Source organism: Anser anser (genome assembly GCF_964211835.1).
Source record: "Anser anser genome assembly, chromosome: 4".
In the NCBI taxonomy this organism is placed as follows: Eukaryota; Metazoa; Chordata; class Aves; order Anseriformes; family Anatidae; genus Anser; species Anser anser.
The window spans coordinates 9,932,954-9,951,653 of NC_139724.1; the positions used below are offsets into that span (position 1 = coordinate 9,932,954).

Consider the following 18,700-nt stretch of genomic DNA (forward strand, 5'->3'; position numbering starts at 1 on the left):
GTGTGAATGCATGTATTCACAGCCTCATGCTTACCCAAAAGATTTTCTATGACTCATTCTTAGGAGCAGATACTTGATTTTGACATTTATTTCAAAACAGCTCCACAGGATAAAGAGGAAACACAGCTATCTGGGCCGAGGGAAAAATGGGTAAAGCCGGGCTGTGTTGGTACGACACCTTTGTTGTTTCGGAGACTGTTATTTCATCACCTACAACAACGAGTGTGCACATGGGAAGCTCTTTTACTTTTCAACCCATCACCTTTGTGAAATTTATTCTTATACTTATCAAACTTATCCAGCATGCCTTGCAACCCAGCCGCAGTGGGTGTGCCAGCACAGAAAAGGCATCCTTACATTACTTCGCAGCATCCCATGCTACCGTGGAAGGAAGAGAAAACATTTCTTAAAAATCTAACATATTTAGGGAAACCTATATTTAAAGCACTTTGTTTTGCCAAGACAGAAGGGAAACCCCTGAGATGTTGGCTCACATCACGCCACGGCTGACAGCTGTAATCATTCACTTGATTGCCACAGCAGGACAAGTTTTTATCTCCAGGTAGTGAACTGTGGGTCAATAGAGTGACCTGACCAAGTGAGTCACTGAAACCAAATTAATATGCTCTCTGCTGCTGCTTGCTTTTCCGCATGTAGCTGGTACATCAAAGTGGTTGTTACACTGGAATCACCAGGCAAACAATTCATATTTATATACATCCGGCTGGTATTACCAGTGGATCTACTGCAGCAGTAAAGCTTGACAGTCTTTAGCACTGTACTTTTACTTCACTGGCTTCGTATTTGAAGACAGGGAGGAGAAATGTCACAGAGTTCTCCTTAACGCAGCCTCTTATGAAGGTTAAATAGGCTGTGGCTCTTCATAGGTGTGATTGTGAGCACAAGTGACAGGGACAACACCCATGTTAAATGCAAACTGAATGACCTGTCATGCCCGAAGTACAGCACTTCCCAAGAAGTCACGGTGACTTTACAGGTCAGGAATACCCCAAAACTAAGGACCCCAATCATGCAAGTGTTTTGCAGACTACATGAATCCCCACTAGACATATTGTAATATGCCCGTAGCATCCTGTTGCTGGGCATTTAGTGCCTGTTGACATACATGCCTATTGCCACTAGTGCATAGATACCTTTAAATTTTATTCTCAAGTCACTTTCAATAAGCTAATTTCCTTTAGAATTTTATGTTAACCTGTCTTCATTTTTTTTTTCTAATGTAGCAATGAATTGAGAACTCCTTCCACTGTGTTTTTTGAAATTATTAACTGAGATTCCAACATCCTCTCTCCTGAATGCCTGCTGAACTTAATAGACAACGGTAAGAATTCAGGTATTACTCAGTTAATGACACATACTGAATGTGAAAAGCCAACAGACAAACAAATGGATGCTGAAAGTTAAATCATCATGACTTGCTATTGCGGTACATCCTGCAGGAATTACTAATGACTAGGACAGTAGGTTTAACACGTTAAAAATCCTTATGGATTGAGAAGGTCATAATGAAATACAGGCTAAATAGTCTCATATTAAAACTTTCATCACATATAAGAGCAGAATATGCCTAGTGTCATAGCAAACTAACTTCTGTGTAAATAGAGATAGCAGAATGTAATTCTGTAAAACTAACGTCCTTGTTCCAAGAACATTCTTAGATTACACCAAAAAGGACAGAGATAAGGTGCAGTATTTCCAAAAATCATGTCCCTTACACGTCTGTGCCAATGAATTCTAAAATCATTCTCTATGATGCTATGTTTCTGAATTCCAATTTCAAGTGTAATTAACACAGATCTTGGTGATTTTCATGTGCTCACTACACAGGAAATAATGAGACGAATAGATGGCGATGGTGGTGTAACTTGCTGTAAAAGCTGTTTGTAGTCGATGTGGGTGTTTTTTTTCTTTCTTTCTTTTTAAATCTTTATTTATTTATTTATTTTTCCAGCCAGTGAATTGTGCAGCAATTTCTGGTATGGCAAAAACATTCAGGGGCAGACACCTGCCACAGATGGAAAATCTCACAGTACTCAGCATTTAAGCAGGAGAAAACGCAAGTTTAGAAAACAATTTTATTAGACAAATTATTTAGACAAATTATACACAGAAAGCTCTGCCACTTGTAACTGAGGCCTCCAAAAAGTGTTTTGTGTATCTGTATAATAGGCAACACATCAAAATAGGCCTATTTTAAATATCGTACATGGTTAACATTTTTTTTTTTATAGCTAAAATCACTGCAACATCTGGTATGTCCCTATGTAGCTTGTTGGAAAGAAATTTTCTTTTTTTTTTATTTTAATTTTTGCTCAGAGGTGTGGATGAGTTCATGAATGTTACAAGGGGGAAGCAAGTTGTGCATGCTTTTAGACACTTGCTACCCTGGAAACAAAATGGCCTTTTGCACAATAAGAATTTGTTCTGCCTTACACAGTAGACAATATTTGAAGATTTAGTACAAAAAACAGTGACAGTACAAGATGCTCCCCCAGAACAGAATTAGCGTCAAAATAGAATAGATTTGAAGAATATACCTTTTAATTTATCCTAAAGCAAATCACATAGGCTGATTCATATTAATCCTAGCCAAAGAATGAGTTAGGTTAAAATAAGTGTACGGTTGCATTAAAAACCAAACCAAACCAAAAAAAAAAATAATAAAACAAAACAAACAAAAATGAAACCTCACAGGATAAACTGCTTGCTTTCTACTTAACTGCATCTTTAGTTTTAAGGATTACAAATTGAAAGCTCTTCCTACATTTCTAACAGGTAACAGTGTTACTTTAAAAAGCTGGTGCCAAAACAGGCACTGGTTCTGCTCTCACTGCTGTTCTTTCTCTTGTTCTATACAGTTGGCACTAATGTAAAAAGTATGTAGCTCCTCTAAATCTAACTTAACATACAAAGGGTTAAAATGAGCGCCTGTTCATATATATTTTTCCCCTTCAAACAATATGTAATTATAATTAAGGCCACATCAGTATTTCTCAAGGGCTTTTTCTCCACTAACACCATTATTACATCGATCAACTGTACTGACTTAGAAAATAATTTATTAACCTTTGATCTAAGTTTAAACTTCTCCAGAGCTGTATTAGTTGCTCACGAGTGTGGTATACCTAAGAGAGTGTTCCATTTTAATTAATGTAAAGTAAAATTATCAAGGTTAGCCTTATAGAATGCTCAATAGCCAATGCAAAACCTAATCAAACGCGTTACATCTAGGTACAAACATTAAATTGTCCTGGATGTTCTAATAAAAAAGTATAAAATATGCTCTGTTGGCAAACAACGCAAGTCAGAATAACATTAAAGCAACCTGTCTTTTCTAAATGAAAAGACCCCCTGCACTGTACATCTTTCCTGTATACAACACATTTTTACTAAAGCTTTATTAAATGAATTGCAATAGCAACGGCTGCCATTTTATAGCTATATATACATGTATATATATATATACATACCTGTGTGTATATATGTATATATATATATGTATGAGATACTAATTTATTTAACACAACAGAGGCTTCTGCCATATGATACAGTTTACTGTACATAAGAAAAACTTTTAACACTGTACAATCACATAAAGGTCATATGCACTGTTGCAGTGCAAAAGTAGATTTAACTGTAGTCTTTACTGGCATAGTAATGGCTTTTTGTAATCCTACAAAATTGCATTCTTGTATTATGGGGCCTGAAAGGTCTTTTAACTTTTTTTTTTTAATTTTTGTCTTTTTTTTGCCTTTTTTTATACTTTTTTATTTTTCTTTTAAATCGCAGGGTTTGCCTTTGGTCCACAGTTAAAAGGACACACAGCAGTGGAGCACTGACCGGATGCAGCAGAATACATGTAAAGGACTTAAGTTATTGCAATTATAGTAAAAAAAGGCGGTGCAGGAGGAGGAGCGAATGCCCTTCTTTAAAGTAATCCTCAGGGTTTTTTATGCATTAATCACTACACGTTTTCTATATTTAAGTATATGAAAAGCCTGAAGTAACCGAAACCTAATGTGGTGATAAACCAAAGAATAAGTGACTCAAGTAGTAAAGATAATAAAGGGAGAAAGAGGAGGAGACCAGGCGGAGAAAGCAGAGAAGAGGAAGAGTTGTTACGAATAATCCTGATTCTTTTCTTAAATAAAATAAAGGAAAAAAAAAAAGAAAACAAAGGAAACAAACAAATTAAAAAACCCTCAAAAGCAAAAACAAAAACAAACAAACAAAAAAAAAGGAAAAAAATAAAAAGGTTACATCCATGTTAGTCCCACAATATTACAGCTGCTCCTTGCAAAGGGAGTCCTAAAAAAGAAAGAGTGAAGAAACTTGGTCTGATGCTCATATGGAGGTGCCTCGGTCTGGATCACTACCGAGATTCAGCCCCAGAGTAGGAGTTGGTTGGTAAGGGATGGATGACATTGTTTTGATGGGGCTTCTGAAAAAGCCACCGTTAGGTGCCCTGTGCCTGAAGGGGCCAGTTCGGTGCTCAGGTACGTTGCCGAAGGAGAAGCCAGAAGCGGCCTTAGCAGACAGTGTGCGGCTCAGCGTCTGGATCTGTTCTGGTATGAAGGTGGTTGTTGTGATGTGAGTGTTTCTGAAGTCACTGATTTGCTCCAGTGCTTGACGGGTGGGCAAAGTGTCAATGTCCAGCGGGGTCAAGTCAATCGACGACGTGGAGAACTGTTTATGGGGACTGTCGTCATCTGTGCAGAGGCTGTTCACGCGCCTGTGGAGGTGCTCCAGATCGATTTCCTTGTCATCCTGGGGAAGGAGAAGAACAAGATGTACCACTCACTATTGCCATCTCTTTTGCAGGATTGAAGTTTCACAGTGCAATCAGAACCGCTCGGTAAACACAATACACACTTACTAAAGCTTCATCTTAGCTGTGGACAGCTCTAACACCACCAGCAAACACCCCCACCTCCCGAAGCTGGATGGGCTAAAACAAACCCAGGCAGACCCTTCTTCCACAGCTACCTTCAAGCCCTGAATATGAATGACAAAACTCCAAGTGCTACCAGCAGCTTTCTTTGTACAGTGAAAATAGAGCTTCATCTCAGATGTCTGGGTTAATGCCAGCTCTTAAACGCTGCAGTGACGGCTACATTTCAGTGTCAAAATGGGAGGCTCTCAAGGACCAGACTGCCGTCTTCATCAGCGTTCATTCTCTCAGGGCTTAAGGAAGGGCTAAAACTTCTCAGATTGATTTTTGCTTTTAAATTACAAATTGTGGTGCAGAAAAGCTGAACTTCCAGACCCAAATCCAAGCACTGGTGACTCATTGACATCACGCAGGAAGAAGTACACCAGATAATTTTAAATTGTGATGCCAAAGAAGGGATTAATTCTCTCCTTACCTACAAAGAAGCAATGCCATCAATTCAGATGGAATTATGCTGCTGTGGGTGAGAAGGCGGCCTGGTGTATTCATTATAATACAGCATCACTCCTCTCTTACCTCTCTCCTTTTTCCTTCTTAAATCTCTCCCCCAAGAGAACTCAATTGAAGAGGCTTGTTCGTTATAATTGAGAATTTAAATGCATGAGAATTAAAAAAAGAGGAGAACGTCCTGGGTGACCCAGTAAATCACCTGTATTGTACATATATATTTCTACTGAACTGCAAAGCTTAATTCAAAGTGGCATTACGTATACACATATAAGGGATATTCCCTCAGTCTAGGTAGCGCAGCTCATTCAGAACAAAAATCGGTTCCAACTAACCTGAACATTTACCTTAATCTCTGTGAAATCTACTGGCTCTTCCAGGCCACTAGAAATATCTCACACTCTAGGACCTCACAGAGGACAATAGGGCGGCCGATAGATGTGCACTGATGACTTCCAGACTCGATTACTGCAATTCAATGACTGGCTTGATCCAGAGCTCATTGAATCGATCGCAAAACTCCTAGTATACAGAATGGGCTTTAGGTCCCTCCTTTGTCTAGGGATGAAGTCAAGCACTCTGAAAAAGTCCACCTAGAACAAACTGCAGGAGTTCATCTGCTTAGCAAAACGGATCACCAAATATTTGCACTGGTACCACACCGAATACAAAGCCCGACTCAAGGGAGAGTGAGGGACCAGCTCCCCTCTGGGATCTTACCCTCCAAGGGCAGGGACAGGGAGACAAACTGGGGGGGGAAAGGGGTGGGGAACGGGCAACAGGACTCTCCCAGGGTCTGAATGATGGCTTTGGAAACAAATCTGATCACAGAGGCTTTGAGTTCATCATGGGAGGGAAAAAATGCAGTGCTAGTTTCTCGGGCTTAGCTTTCTGTCTATAGTTTATTCACATGTGGACATAGACATGGATGCACATAACAACCACACAGGTGACACCAAAACCAAACGCATTCACCAAAAGCTCTCTCCTAAAATCTTTGGAGCTACATATGGATGCAGAAGAACTGGGGCCACGTGGGCATCTAAAGAAATATACAGAGGCTCCGTCAGCACATGCAAGTCATGACTATGTCTCTAAGGGACAGTCCTTATTTTTATATATTGTTATTATTTTATAATTTTGAAAAGCATACAAACACCGTAATTTCAAATGCCAATTTGAATTTAATTACTTCTGAGCCTCTGTAAGTTATTCAGAATATTCCTCATTCTTCTCTTACTGAGATGCATTTGGGGCTAGGGTCAGACCAGTAAAAATATATAAGCGGTGATATTCTCCCATGCTTAGCCCACAACCCGATCTCCACCCAATCGATACACCAAAATGAGACCCACTCACAGTAAGATTGTGCACATCTCCATAATATGATCTTTCCTCTTCTCTCTTGTGTGATCAGTAGTGAAATATTCAGCAGTTTTCACATTTAAATTATCATCAGGCTTCAGAGTCAACATCCCATTGAGATTACTGGGGCAGTTCATACTTCTCTCAGAGCTACCGTTTAAGGCTGTCTGCAGACTCAGGCAGACATCATTGAATGGATTACTTCTGGTACGCAACTGAAATGTTATCTTCGCAACCATAAGACAATTTTTTTTCAGTATAAATGCTTGCATTCTGGAGCACAAGATGGCAGCCACCAGGAAAAAGGGTTGGCTTGCTGACCACAAACTGGCCCAATCTGACCCCCGATTCGGGACTAGTGGCCTGGAAGAGCCAATGGATTTCATGGAAGCTAAAATGAATTTTAAGAAAGTTAGTTAAGATGTATTTCTTTGCTGAATGACCCCCACATCCAGGGTAGCGGGGGCATTCAGCACATATGTCCATGTTAAATTATTTTTTTTGAGCCAAGCTTTTCAGTGGAGCTTTGAGATACAATTTTAAAAGCTAAGCTGATGAATACGTGGCAAAGATCAAGGAGGCCAAATTACACCATTTGAGAAATTTAAATGGGACATCTTATAATTATATAAAATATCAGGTTTTTTTTTCCTTTTCCTTTGATATTAATTATTATGGTTTGCACCAAATAAATATGAAGTATGACATTATGAAAGTCCGGGTAAACAGCAGTATTGTAAATTTTAGTTTTTTGATAATTTACCAGTTGAAACTAGATGGTTCCCATTCCTGAGAAAGCCAATTAAAGGACTAGAGATTCTTTTTGTTTTTAATAACGGTCTGGTCCAGATCTTTAACAGAAAAAGCTTGGGAATTAAAGCAGGCAAGAAAAGATTAAAAGTATTCTAATATCAGTGCCAATGCTGTCTAATTAGGTAGCATAATTAGTCCTGCCTGATTACACAGCATTAGATTAGCAGGAATAAACACAATGGAGAAACTGCAGAGAAGGTGAGACCACTGCACGCAAATTAACAGGAATACCCCACAACAAGCATCTAAGCTACACAAAATAGCTATAATTGATAGCACTATATTATAGCTCATATTTAGGTTCACCTTTGGGCATCTCTGCCAAGTATACTTTAATAACTTTTATTTTTTGCTAGTGGAAATGGCTGGTAAAGCAACAGGTGGATTGCCACGGGAAGGAGTGCATTACACATGCAGGTGTGAAACCAAACTCATCTCTGGTGTGAAATGACACACGTCCCCCACTCTCTGTCCAAGATTTTCTAAAACAAGTCTGTAATAGATTTCAGAAACAAGTCTGGCCTGAATCTGAAAAATCTAAAGAACTCTTGCTTCCCCGGACTTCAGGTTAAATAATGAGAACCGAAGTTTGTGGAAGTCCCAAGAGGTTAACAGTTCTGAAAATCAGGACAAGCTTATTTAAGAAGCTAACTGCTGATTAAAGGGCTAAGCTCTGAAAGTCTATTTTGAAAGACTCAGCCATCGAGCTTAGGGGATATATTTTGCAAGAAAAAGACAAGAAGCCTCTGAACTTACTGGTGAGGATTAGCTCTCACCAATGGGAATAATGCACCAAATGTTGATGTACTAATAATGTATTATTCTACTAGTAAAGGTTGTGTTTTACTCAGAATATTTATACATCACCAATATACATTTTTTTTCCTTCAAGTTTCTCTAGAAAGAATACCTGAAGAGATTTTGAGGAACGTTTACCTTAAAAATTAGGAAGTTAAGGACTATTTTCTGATTTTTCCCCCACCCTCTCTAAAGGCAATAATCCAAATTCAAGGCAATAATCTTTAGGGTGCATGAAAATTTCCCATGAGAAACGGAGGGTCTAATACCTCTTTTGACGGAACCCGGGAGCCTTTCCTTTTATTCCACCATGTTTCCAACATTGCAATGAAACAGGATAGGACAATCCCAGCTGCAAGGATGCAGAAAACACCTGCAAAGCTTTTTATGTCCAGGGCGCCTCCTTTCTGTTTGGTATCCACAGATGAGTAAAGATCACATTGACCGTTCTTTGGCCACCACTTATGCTTCAGTATGTCCATGTCGCCGTTCTGCTGCAGCTCCAAAATCCTAGAGGAGAAACCACAGAGTCAGGGGTTACACTGGGGTGGCACCTAGTGTGAGGTTACAAAGCTGTAACCCAACTACTTGCAACCCTCCTGTACGTCTGGGAAGGCCAAGCTGCTGAGGAATCCAGACAGACTGAGTTAGCAGAAAAGAAAGCTTGAATATGAGGTTGCCTGTAAGACTGAGCATATGGACATCCATGCTCCCCTCTAGATGCACAAAAGCACCCACAAGTCTCTCATTCTTTTTAGAACCTTAGTGAAAATGCTTTAGTTAGTACATTTTATTTTCTTAACTGTCTTTTACTACAGACCATAGCAATCTTTTGTTGTGTGTGAGATATTTGAAAATATGTATTTTGCATTTTAATAGTTGGAGAAGAGATATTTCATAGAATCATAGAATATCCAAGTTGGAAGAGACCCACAAGGATCATCAAGTCCAACTCCTGGGTCCCCAAAGGACCACCCCAAAATATATGAACAAATCAGACCATGTGTCTAAGAGCATTGTCCAAACAATTCATGAATTCTGGCAGGCTCAGTGCCATGACCACTTCCCTGGGGAGCCTGACCACCCTCTCGGTGAAGAACCTTTTCCTGATACCCAGCCTGAACGGCCCCTGTCACAGCTTCAAGCCATTCCCTTGGGGAAAATACAGTTCAGATATACTGCAGGATACGTTATCTTATTGTAAACTGATCATTATCTGATTACCTACCTGCTGCTTTGGAAAGAGTGTAGAGCAGTATCACATTAGTTGCACTCAGCGAAGACCTAAACTAATCTTGCTCGACAGGAGTATGCAATCTGTTGGCAAGCAATTTCCATGGGAAGGCTCATTGCTGTGGAACTCATCCTTGCACCCACACACCCAGCCTGCTGCTGAATATTTGCTGGGCAGATTGCAAGGCCTACATATTTTGCTAGACTTCCTTGGGGGTGAGTGGTTTGAGAAACGAAAACTGTGCTTGGAAGATTTTCATATTTGGTTAATTTGTTAATCTCAATAAATCCTTAAGGAGAGATCTCTAAAAACATCCAGAAGTGCCTAGAGTAGCAGCTGGATGCTTCTGGTTACTCAAAATTAAAAAAAAAAATAAATCAATCATTACATTTAAAAAGAGTAAAACAAAATGAATATTTTCCTTCATGTAATAAATTTGCTTTTCATTTCAGTGTTGGAAAGCAAACAATCACTTGTGCAATCATTTGACACAGCATGCAAAAAATCCAAGTGCACACAATCCAGCAGAGGTCTGGGACGCTCCTACCAGAAACTGTACCACACCAGAGGAGAGGCTGTCCCACTGACTGATGGCTACCATAACTGATCAGTGCAGTGGTCTTCCTCAACCTCAGAAAAATACAGTATTGCAGAAGGGAATTGAAATGCACCTCGGAAGTAAAAAGAACAACTGCTCTATACAGATATCATTCAATCTTTCCTTCCGTTTGAACATGTGGGCTTGTTAATAAAGACTTCAGATTTGTTATGGCACATCCAAATGTCTGAATGCTTACACTGTGGTCCTACCAGGAGTGGGAGACTTCACGCAGCTGTGTTTAAACCCCAGCACAGCTCTGGAGTGAGTTTTTTCATCCTGCCTAGGAGTATGTCCCATGACTGAGAGCCCAGCCAGTTCAGGGTGAGCTGCTTGTCCATCTCTGTGCTGTACCAAAGGGAACGGTGCCTTTCTAGGGTCCTGAGAACCAGAGGTGCCAAAATCACCTTGTTCAAGTAACTTTGTGTTTATAAGAAGCAGGACAAGTTGTGTGCAGTGCCTGCTGGCAGTACACTGCTGAAGGGCCCAAGCCCTGGAGACTGGAGAACAAGGTGAGAGTTGTATGGGCTTTTGAACAGCCCAGAAACCCAAAGCCAACCTGGAGAAGTCCCATCCTGGAGCTTCCAAAGGAGGCAGGGATCAGCCAAGGACTGGAAGACTCTCCGTTCTGCTTCAAGGGACAGATTAGATGCTGTATGACAGCCACGTAACAGAAGCTTTGAAGGGACAAGGCCCAAACACATGCTCATTCATTCTTGCTGCCTGCAGCTACCTATGGGCAGAGCGTAGGGAAGCTGCAGCCAGATCCTTCTCAGAGGTGAGTGGTGACAAGGGGAGAGGCAACAGGGACACGCCTGAGCACAAGCAGTTCCAACTAGATTTAAAAAAAAAAAAAAAAAAGTTCTTACAAAAAGAGAGGTCAAACACTGGAACAGTTTTGATCATATTATCCCTAGTCATATTCGAAGGTCCACGGGGCAAGGAAGCCTGAGCAACCTGACATAACTGGACCTGCTTCAAACAGAGTTCTGGGCTAGAGACCTCTGGAGGTCCCTTGTTACCAAAACTACTCCTCTGTGACTGTAAACGTGAGCCACATGCTGGTCTCCTTTATGGCATGCAGTGCTTATAGACAAAACTCACTGTAATGCCAGTTGTCACTCCCCTTGCATCCTACATTAGGATTTATGGGAATATTTCAGCCCAGGTATTTAAGTTAGCACAGGAAGCAGACAGTCATCGTTTCTGACAAACAGAACCCTTTTCTATAAGTTCTTACAAAGTAATAGAAGATTAATTTGGCATATATATATATTTTTCTATTTAGGAATTACTATACTATCTACATAAGGCAATAACAGAACAACATTCTGTATTTTTTTTTTTTCCTTTCTTTCAGCAGCAGCTCTAATCCCTGAGCAGGGCTATTTTCTCTCTTTTATTCAGTCAGTAATAGAATGAACCATCCAAATGATTGCTCTATTCTCATTAATTAAATGATTCTTCACTTGTCAGTGTAATTTCTGATTACACAAGACATCTTTTCAACAATAGGCATTTGCATAAAACACTGAACTTTAGCTTGTTCCTTAACAGAGATTTATTCCTAATTGTACTCCTGGTAATTATCATCAATTTTCTTTATGGATGTAACATATAAGTTCAATTATTTAAAGGAAAACATAAAACAAAACAAAACAAAAAAACAAAACAAAACAAAAAAAAACCCAGGGACAGTAATTAAACAATTACATGGAAAAGCTTAAGAAATTGAAAGTTTATAATGAAGCCTTGTAAAACCGCAACTGAAAACAGATGTTGAGATATAAACTACATAGCAGGAGAAACGATGAGAGCATGAATATTCAACTATATTAACTTCATGCAGGAAAAAAAAAAAAAAAAAAGAGACACCCTGGTTCTATCAGACTTAGGAAATACTTTGTTTCTGAATTCAATTGTTAGTGGAACCAAGACAATAGTTAACACTAGGAAGTTTTAGCACTACCCAGGTTTTCCCCGTTAGGGAAATCACTCTTTTTGTAGCACGTTTTCAGAAATGAAAACTGTACTTTTATTGAAATTCCATGAAGAATGACATTAGGAAGGAAAATTTCTTGGAAGCATGCAGCAGGTAGGCACCGTTACACTTGCATGCTGCAAGAACTTCCCACACGATGGCAGTCTTGCCATAAAAACACGTGCTTTTGCTGCAGCTCCTGCTGGGTGCCCTCACACAATCTAATCAGATACCTGTTGGGTAGCAGACGCTATAATCAGTTTGGTATTTGATTTTCAAATTTAATAACTGACTAAAATAATAATGCATTAACTAAATGCTATGAATGATAACGATACGCTAAATGCTATGATAACGTTCAGCAGGTCCTCTCTTCACAAGACCAAATGTCTCACAACTGAACGTTTCCTTGACTTTTTTGGCTCCTTTGAACCTGCAGCATGGACTGGCATTGCAGCGTGTGAGTCAGTAGTAAGAGGGGTGGAAAGAAGTAGGGTGCGTGACTTCCTGCTGTTTCAAAATACCATAGCCTTAAGGTTATGCAAGGAGCCCGTATATTGAAATAATCTCATTTGTCTGAAAAAAACCATGACCTTTAAAACTTGCTTATGGATAGAGCGTGGGTTATAATATATATTTCTCTAGCAGGCGAATTGTTATAGTAACATTTTTCAAGGCAATGAGGTAAAGTTATTAAACTGCAAAATAATAATAATAATAATAATAATAATGAAAAAGGGAATGTCTGCATATACTTTCATTTGAACCAAAACCAAACGATGAACCCAAACCACTCTGTGATTCTATGAATTCACAGTGCTGATTGATGTCTAGTGGATATAAGCACACAAAACTAAACTGAATGTGGTTTCCAAATCTGACACTGATAGGAAAAAATCCTTTCCTACTGAAACAATGAGACTAGAGCTGAATTCAGCTCAGTAACCACATACCTTGCTGCTGGCAGTTAGATGTGATTACTCCTCCAAAATACCCCCAGAAATGAAACTTATTATGAGAGCAATGTATCACAAACGCTTCACAAGTGCTACAAAATGGAGACATCTGTGACAATGCTGTTTTTTGAGTTTGCTGGTTTATTCTGAGTTAGAAGTAGCAAGCAAAAGACATGGAAGGCCATTTACAGCCTGAAATACCAGCTCATGTTCTGAGATAGGAAGGGTTACTAAATACCAGCTTCCTGCACCAGGAGGTATTAGCTCCAGTAACTTCTTCAGCAGCTAGCAGGGAGTCAAACTCTTTGGGCAAAAGCCTCATACCATAGCTTTTCTAAAGAACATCTGGTGCTAAGTCTTTGCAGAATTAAGTTCCCCTCTTGTCTTGCTGAGATAAGATGAAATTTCATTATTCTGGCCTCATCATTGTGGCCTTGCAAGGGATGCACATTGATGCACAAAGCCTTAACTTCAATGCTATCCTAAGAACCAACAAATGTTGTCATTCCCCTGCTGCCCAAGCTGCTGAGGAGAGTGAAGGATTTATTTGTATTTATATGCAGTAGGTGAACATTTGTGTGTGATTTTTGTCTTGCCCAAATGCACAGAATAAAGGGATAAGAAAACAAACAAACAAAAAATCCTAACTTTTTAGCTCATCCTAAAATAGCTGCCTGCCCAGCCACAGCTGCACTACACAGTTAACCACCTCTAGACCTAAGCCTAGAATTAAAAGGGGTACCTGATCGCTGAAAAACAGAGATGGAGCAAGTGTAGGAAGGTGTAGTGCAGAAACCAATGTCCTGGGGTGAAACAAAGAGCAGAGCAGTGCTCATGCCCACTCCTGAGCAGGCTGAGGTGATACTAGGAGAGCATGCAAGATGAATGAAACACCTTGAAAGACAGAGATCACTGCTATTCCAGTCCTTCTGTTGACTACAGGTCTTAATAACTGTAAACAAGAAATGCTCCTTTTGAAAAAACAGTTCTTGTTTTTCTGATTTTATTTTATTTTTAAGCCAGCATTTTAATGAGCTACCAATCACAGGCTGCAGGAGAGGTAGTTTTTCACACTAGCCAAATGCAGCTCAGGCTGCCAGATTAGATGAAGCCACACTCCCTCTCCACCAGCTCCTACCACTTGACCCAGTAAAAGAATGCCCTTGGGCCCAGCTGTGAAGCCTGCTTTCTGGCAGGGACTGCAAGGAGATCAAAACCCTACTGACTCATGCCCCACGAAGGAGGGCAGGCAGCCACCTTTACACCTGCCCTTCAGCAGCCCTCAGCGTCCCACTGCTGTCACTGGGAAGTCAGCTGGCAGAAAACAGGATAAACCTCTCACTTTCTATATACAATAGAAACAGCTGTGGTAAAACAGACCTGGTGTTCAGCATTAAGGATTTGCATATCGAGCAATTGTAGGAGAGAAAACAGCTGACCTTCTGGTTTTGCTCAGCAATTGACCATTAGCTTCAGAATAGGCAGCACTCGTGACTCGGATCCCATAAATTAGTATCACTTTGTTCAAATTAGTGAACTTGTTTTTACTTAAATCTGTTAAACTTGCACAAACGCTCTCCCAAATACAGAATGCTAAACTGAAGTGAAACAGCACCTGCAGTAATAAGAAATGAGATACTAACTATACTTATTACACAACTGTGGTAGAACTTCATAAGAACTGTTCTACAATAGTTTTATTCAGGTCATGTGGCTATATTAAATGCTAACAGTTCAGAAACTGATAAAGAAAGTCTCCGATCCTTCAAGATAATTTGCTTACTTTTATTATTAAAAAAAAATTAGGTGTGTTTTACTGGCCTTTCACCATACAGACCTTTCCATGTGTTGCCTGTTCGGGAGAAAGCAGTGATAAAAGGACTAATACCTATTTATAAATCCTAAATGACAACCAAACACCTAAAGATAGATACACAAATATCATTAGTTTATTAAGCTTAATGCTATTATGGTAAACACCAAATTAATTCCTTATGGCAAGTCATGCCGTGCCACCATAGAATCATAGACTCATAGAATATCCCGAGTTGGAAGGGACCCATAAGGATCATCAAGTCCAACTCCTGGCACCGCACAGGTCTACCCAAAATTTTAGACCATGTGACTAAGTGCACAGCCCAAACGCTTCTTAAATTCAGACAGGCTTGGTGCAGTGACTACTTCACTGGGGAGCCTGTTCCAGTGTGCAACCACCCTCTCGGTGAAGAACCTCTTCGTGATGTCCAGCCTAAACTTCCCCTGCCTCAGCTTAACACTGTTCCCGCGGGTCCTATCACTGGTGTTTACGGAGAATAGGTCCCCTGCCCCTCCACTCCCCCTTGCAAGGAAGTTGTAGACTGCGATGAGGTCCCCCCTCAGCCTCCTCTTCTCCAGGCTGAACAGGCCCAGTGACCTCAGCCGCTCCTCATATGACTTCCCCCCTAGGCCCTTCACCATCTTCGTCGCCCTCCTCTGGACACTCTCCAACAGTTTAATGTCCTTTTTGTGCTGTGGTGCCCAGAACTGCACACAGTGCTCGAGGTGAGGCCGCACCAGCGCAGAGCAGAGCAGGACAATCACTTCCCTTGACCGACTAGCAATGCCACGCTTGGTGCACCCCAGGGTACGGTTGGCCCTCCTGGCTGCCAGGGCACACTGCTGGCTCATATTCAACTTGCTGTCAACCACAGCCCCCAGATCCCTCACTGGGGGGCTGCTCTCCAGCGTCTCGTTGCCCAGTCAGTACATATAGCCAGGGTTGCCCCATCCCAGGTGCAGGACCCGGCACTTGCTTTTGTTAAACTTCATGTGGTTGGTGATCGCCCAGCTCTCCAATCTGTCCAGATCTCTCTGCAAGGCCTTTCCACCCTCAGCCAAGTCTACAACTCCTCCAAGTTTGGTGTCATCAGCAAATTTGCTCAAAACACCTTCTAGTCCTACATCCAAATTGTTTATAGAAACATTGAAGAGGACTGGCCCTAAAATGGAGCCTTGAGGGACTCCACTAGTGACCTTCCACCAGCCTGATGTGGCCCCATTTACCACAACTCTTTGAGCCCTGCCCGTCAGCCAATTGCTCACCCATCGTATGATGTTTTTGTTTAGCTGTATGCCGGACATTCTGTCCAGTAGGATCCTATGGGAAACCATGTCAAAAGCTTTGCTGAAGTCCAAAAAGATCACATCAGCTGGTTTCCCTTGATTGACTATATGGGTGATCTTATCATAAAAGGAAATCAAATTTGTTAGGCGGGACCTACCCTTCATGAACCCATGTTGGCTGGAACCAATGACTGCATTGTCCCCCAGGTGTGCTTCAATAACTTCAAGGATCATCTTCTCCATAATTTTACCAGGCACTGACGTGAAACTGACAGGCCTGTAGTTGCTAGGGTCTTCTTTCTTGCCCTTCTTGAAAATTGGCACGTTTGCCAGCTTCCAGTCTACTGGGACCTCTCCATATTCCCAAGATCGTTGAATAATTGAGAGAGGTCCTGCGATGATGTCAGCCAGCTCTTTAAGCACCCTGGGATGAATCCCATCCAGACCCATGGACTTGTATGGATCCAGGTGGAGCAGCAAATCCCACACACGTTCAGGGTCAGTAGAGAGTTTGTTTCCCACCGTCATGGTCCTCCAGCTCAGGGCACTCTGGGTCCCGAAGCCCATCATCAGTGTTGAAGACAGAGGTGAAGAAGGCGTTAAACGTCTCTGCTTTGCCTGTGTCATTGTCTGTGAGGAGACCTTCCCCATCTAGTAGCGGACCTATGTTTTCTCTGGTTCTCCTTTTCCTGTTCACATATCTAAAAAAGCCTTTTTTATTGTCTCCCACAGACATGGCCAGCTTCAACTCTAGTTGGGCTTTGGCCACACGAATTTTCTCCCTACAAACATGAATAGCATCCCTGTATTCCTTCCACATCGGCTGAGCCTCCTTCCAGCAGCTGTACACTTTCTTTTTTCACCTAAGCTCCAGTAGAAGATCCCTGGTCAGCCAGGCCGTCCTTCTGCCCCACCTGCCTGACTTCCGATATTTTGGAATTGCCTGATCTTGTGCTTTTAGGAGGCTGTGCTTAAAGATTGACCAGCACTGATGGATGCCAATGCCTTCAAAAGCAGTTTCCCAGGGGACCTTGCTGACTAGTTCCCTGAGCAGCCTGAAGTCTGCTTTCCCCGTATCCAGGGCTGAAGTTTTGGCGGCAGTTTTCCTTCTGTCACCATAAATTTTAAACTCAACCACTTCATGGTCACTATGACTGAGATAGACGCCAATTGCCATGTCCCCCACAAGACCCTCTCTGTTCTCAAGCAACAGATCAAGGAGGGCACCTTTCCTAGTTGGCTCCCTTAGCACCTGCACCAAGAAGTTATCATCTAGATGCTTTATGAACCTCCTGGACTTGCTCGTGTCAGCCGTGTGGTGATCTCAGTTGACGTCTGGCAAGTTGAAGTCCCCCATAAGGACAAAGGGAGTTGATCTCAAGGCATCTCTTAGTTCTGCAAAGAATAATTCATCGGCATTGTCATCCTGGCCAGGTGGTCTGTAATAGACTCCCACAACAACATCCCCTTTATTTGTTCGTCCCTTAATCCTTACCCAGAGGCTCTCAACTTTGCCATCACCAACTTGAAGTTCCACACAGTCCAGCCCCTGCTTCACATACATTGCTATCCCCCCACCTCGCCTACCCTGCCTGTCCCTCCTGAAGAGCCTTTAACCATCTATTGCAACACACCAGCCACAGGACTCATCCCACCAGGTTTCGCTTATGCCGATGATGTCGTAGCTGTGGGACTGGGCCAAGACTTCTAGCTCATCCATTTTATTCCTCATACTGCGTGTGTTTGTGTAGAAGCACTTCAAATGCGCCTCCCTACACGCAGCACCTTGTGGAGCTGACTGAAGGACCTCACTAGCACATGGTCCCTCTGATTCTAGTGCACCATCCCTTAGCTCATCACCAGCGTGCCTGGTTTTATCCCTTTCCCCCTTCGACTCTAGTTTTAAAACCCTATCTATCAGCCCTGCCAACTCCTGAGCAAAAATCCTTATCCCTCTCTGAGAGAGGCACATCCCATCTGGTGCCAGCAGGCCCGGTGTCACGTAGACCCTCCCATGATCAGCAAACCCAAAGTTCTGTCGGTTGCACCAGTCCTGAAGCCACGTATTGATAAGTCTGCTTGTCAACGTCGATACCCATCGGAAGGACAGAGGCAAACACAGCCTGTGCCCCTGAACCTTTAACTAGTCACCCTAAAGCCCTAAAGTCGCTTTTGATCGCTCTTGGACTTCTCGTTGCTACCTCGTCGTTACCAGACTGAAAGACCAGTAGCGGGTAGTAGTTGGTGGGCTGTATCAGGCCCGTGACTTTCTTAGCAAAGTCTCTCACCCAAGCCCCATGGAGGCAGCAGACTTCTCTGTGGGTTGGGTCCGGTCGGCATACTGGGCCCTCTGTCCCTTTCAGAAGGGAGTTCCCCATGACGACAACCCTTCTTTCTTTCTTGACAGAAGATGTAGCAATGCAGGGGGTAGGTT

At 41.8% G+C, this 18,700-nt stretch overlaps 1 protein-coding gene across 13 annotated transcripts in view; it reads right to left on the bottom strand.

The window, feature by feature from the left end:
- Positions 1 to 1,902: 1,902 nt before the first annotated feature.
- The window catches only part of GRID2 (glutamate ionotropic receptor delta type subunit 2), an 804,597-nt gene continuing 787,799 nt past the window's right edge, over positions 1,903 to 18,700 (bottom strand). For 7 of the 13 annotated variants that reach the window (XM_083834807.1, XM_083834806.1, XM_083834801.1 and 4 more), the window contains 2 exons: positions 8,665 to 8,905; positions 1,905 to 4,788 (listed from right to left, as the gene is read on the bottom strand). In XM_083834807.1, the coding sequence (XP_083690933.1) occupies positions 4,366 to 4,788; positions 8,665 to 8,905 (664 nt within the window). In that variant the 3' untranslated portion in view covers positions 1,905 to 4,365. Of the gene's footprint in view, positions 4,789 to 8,664; positions 8,906 to 18,700 lie in introns of all 13 variants that reach the window. The other 6 variants (XM_083834802.1, XM_083834813.1, XM_083834803.1 and 3 more) reach the window with 2 other exon arrangements.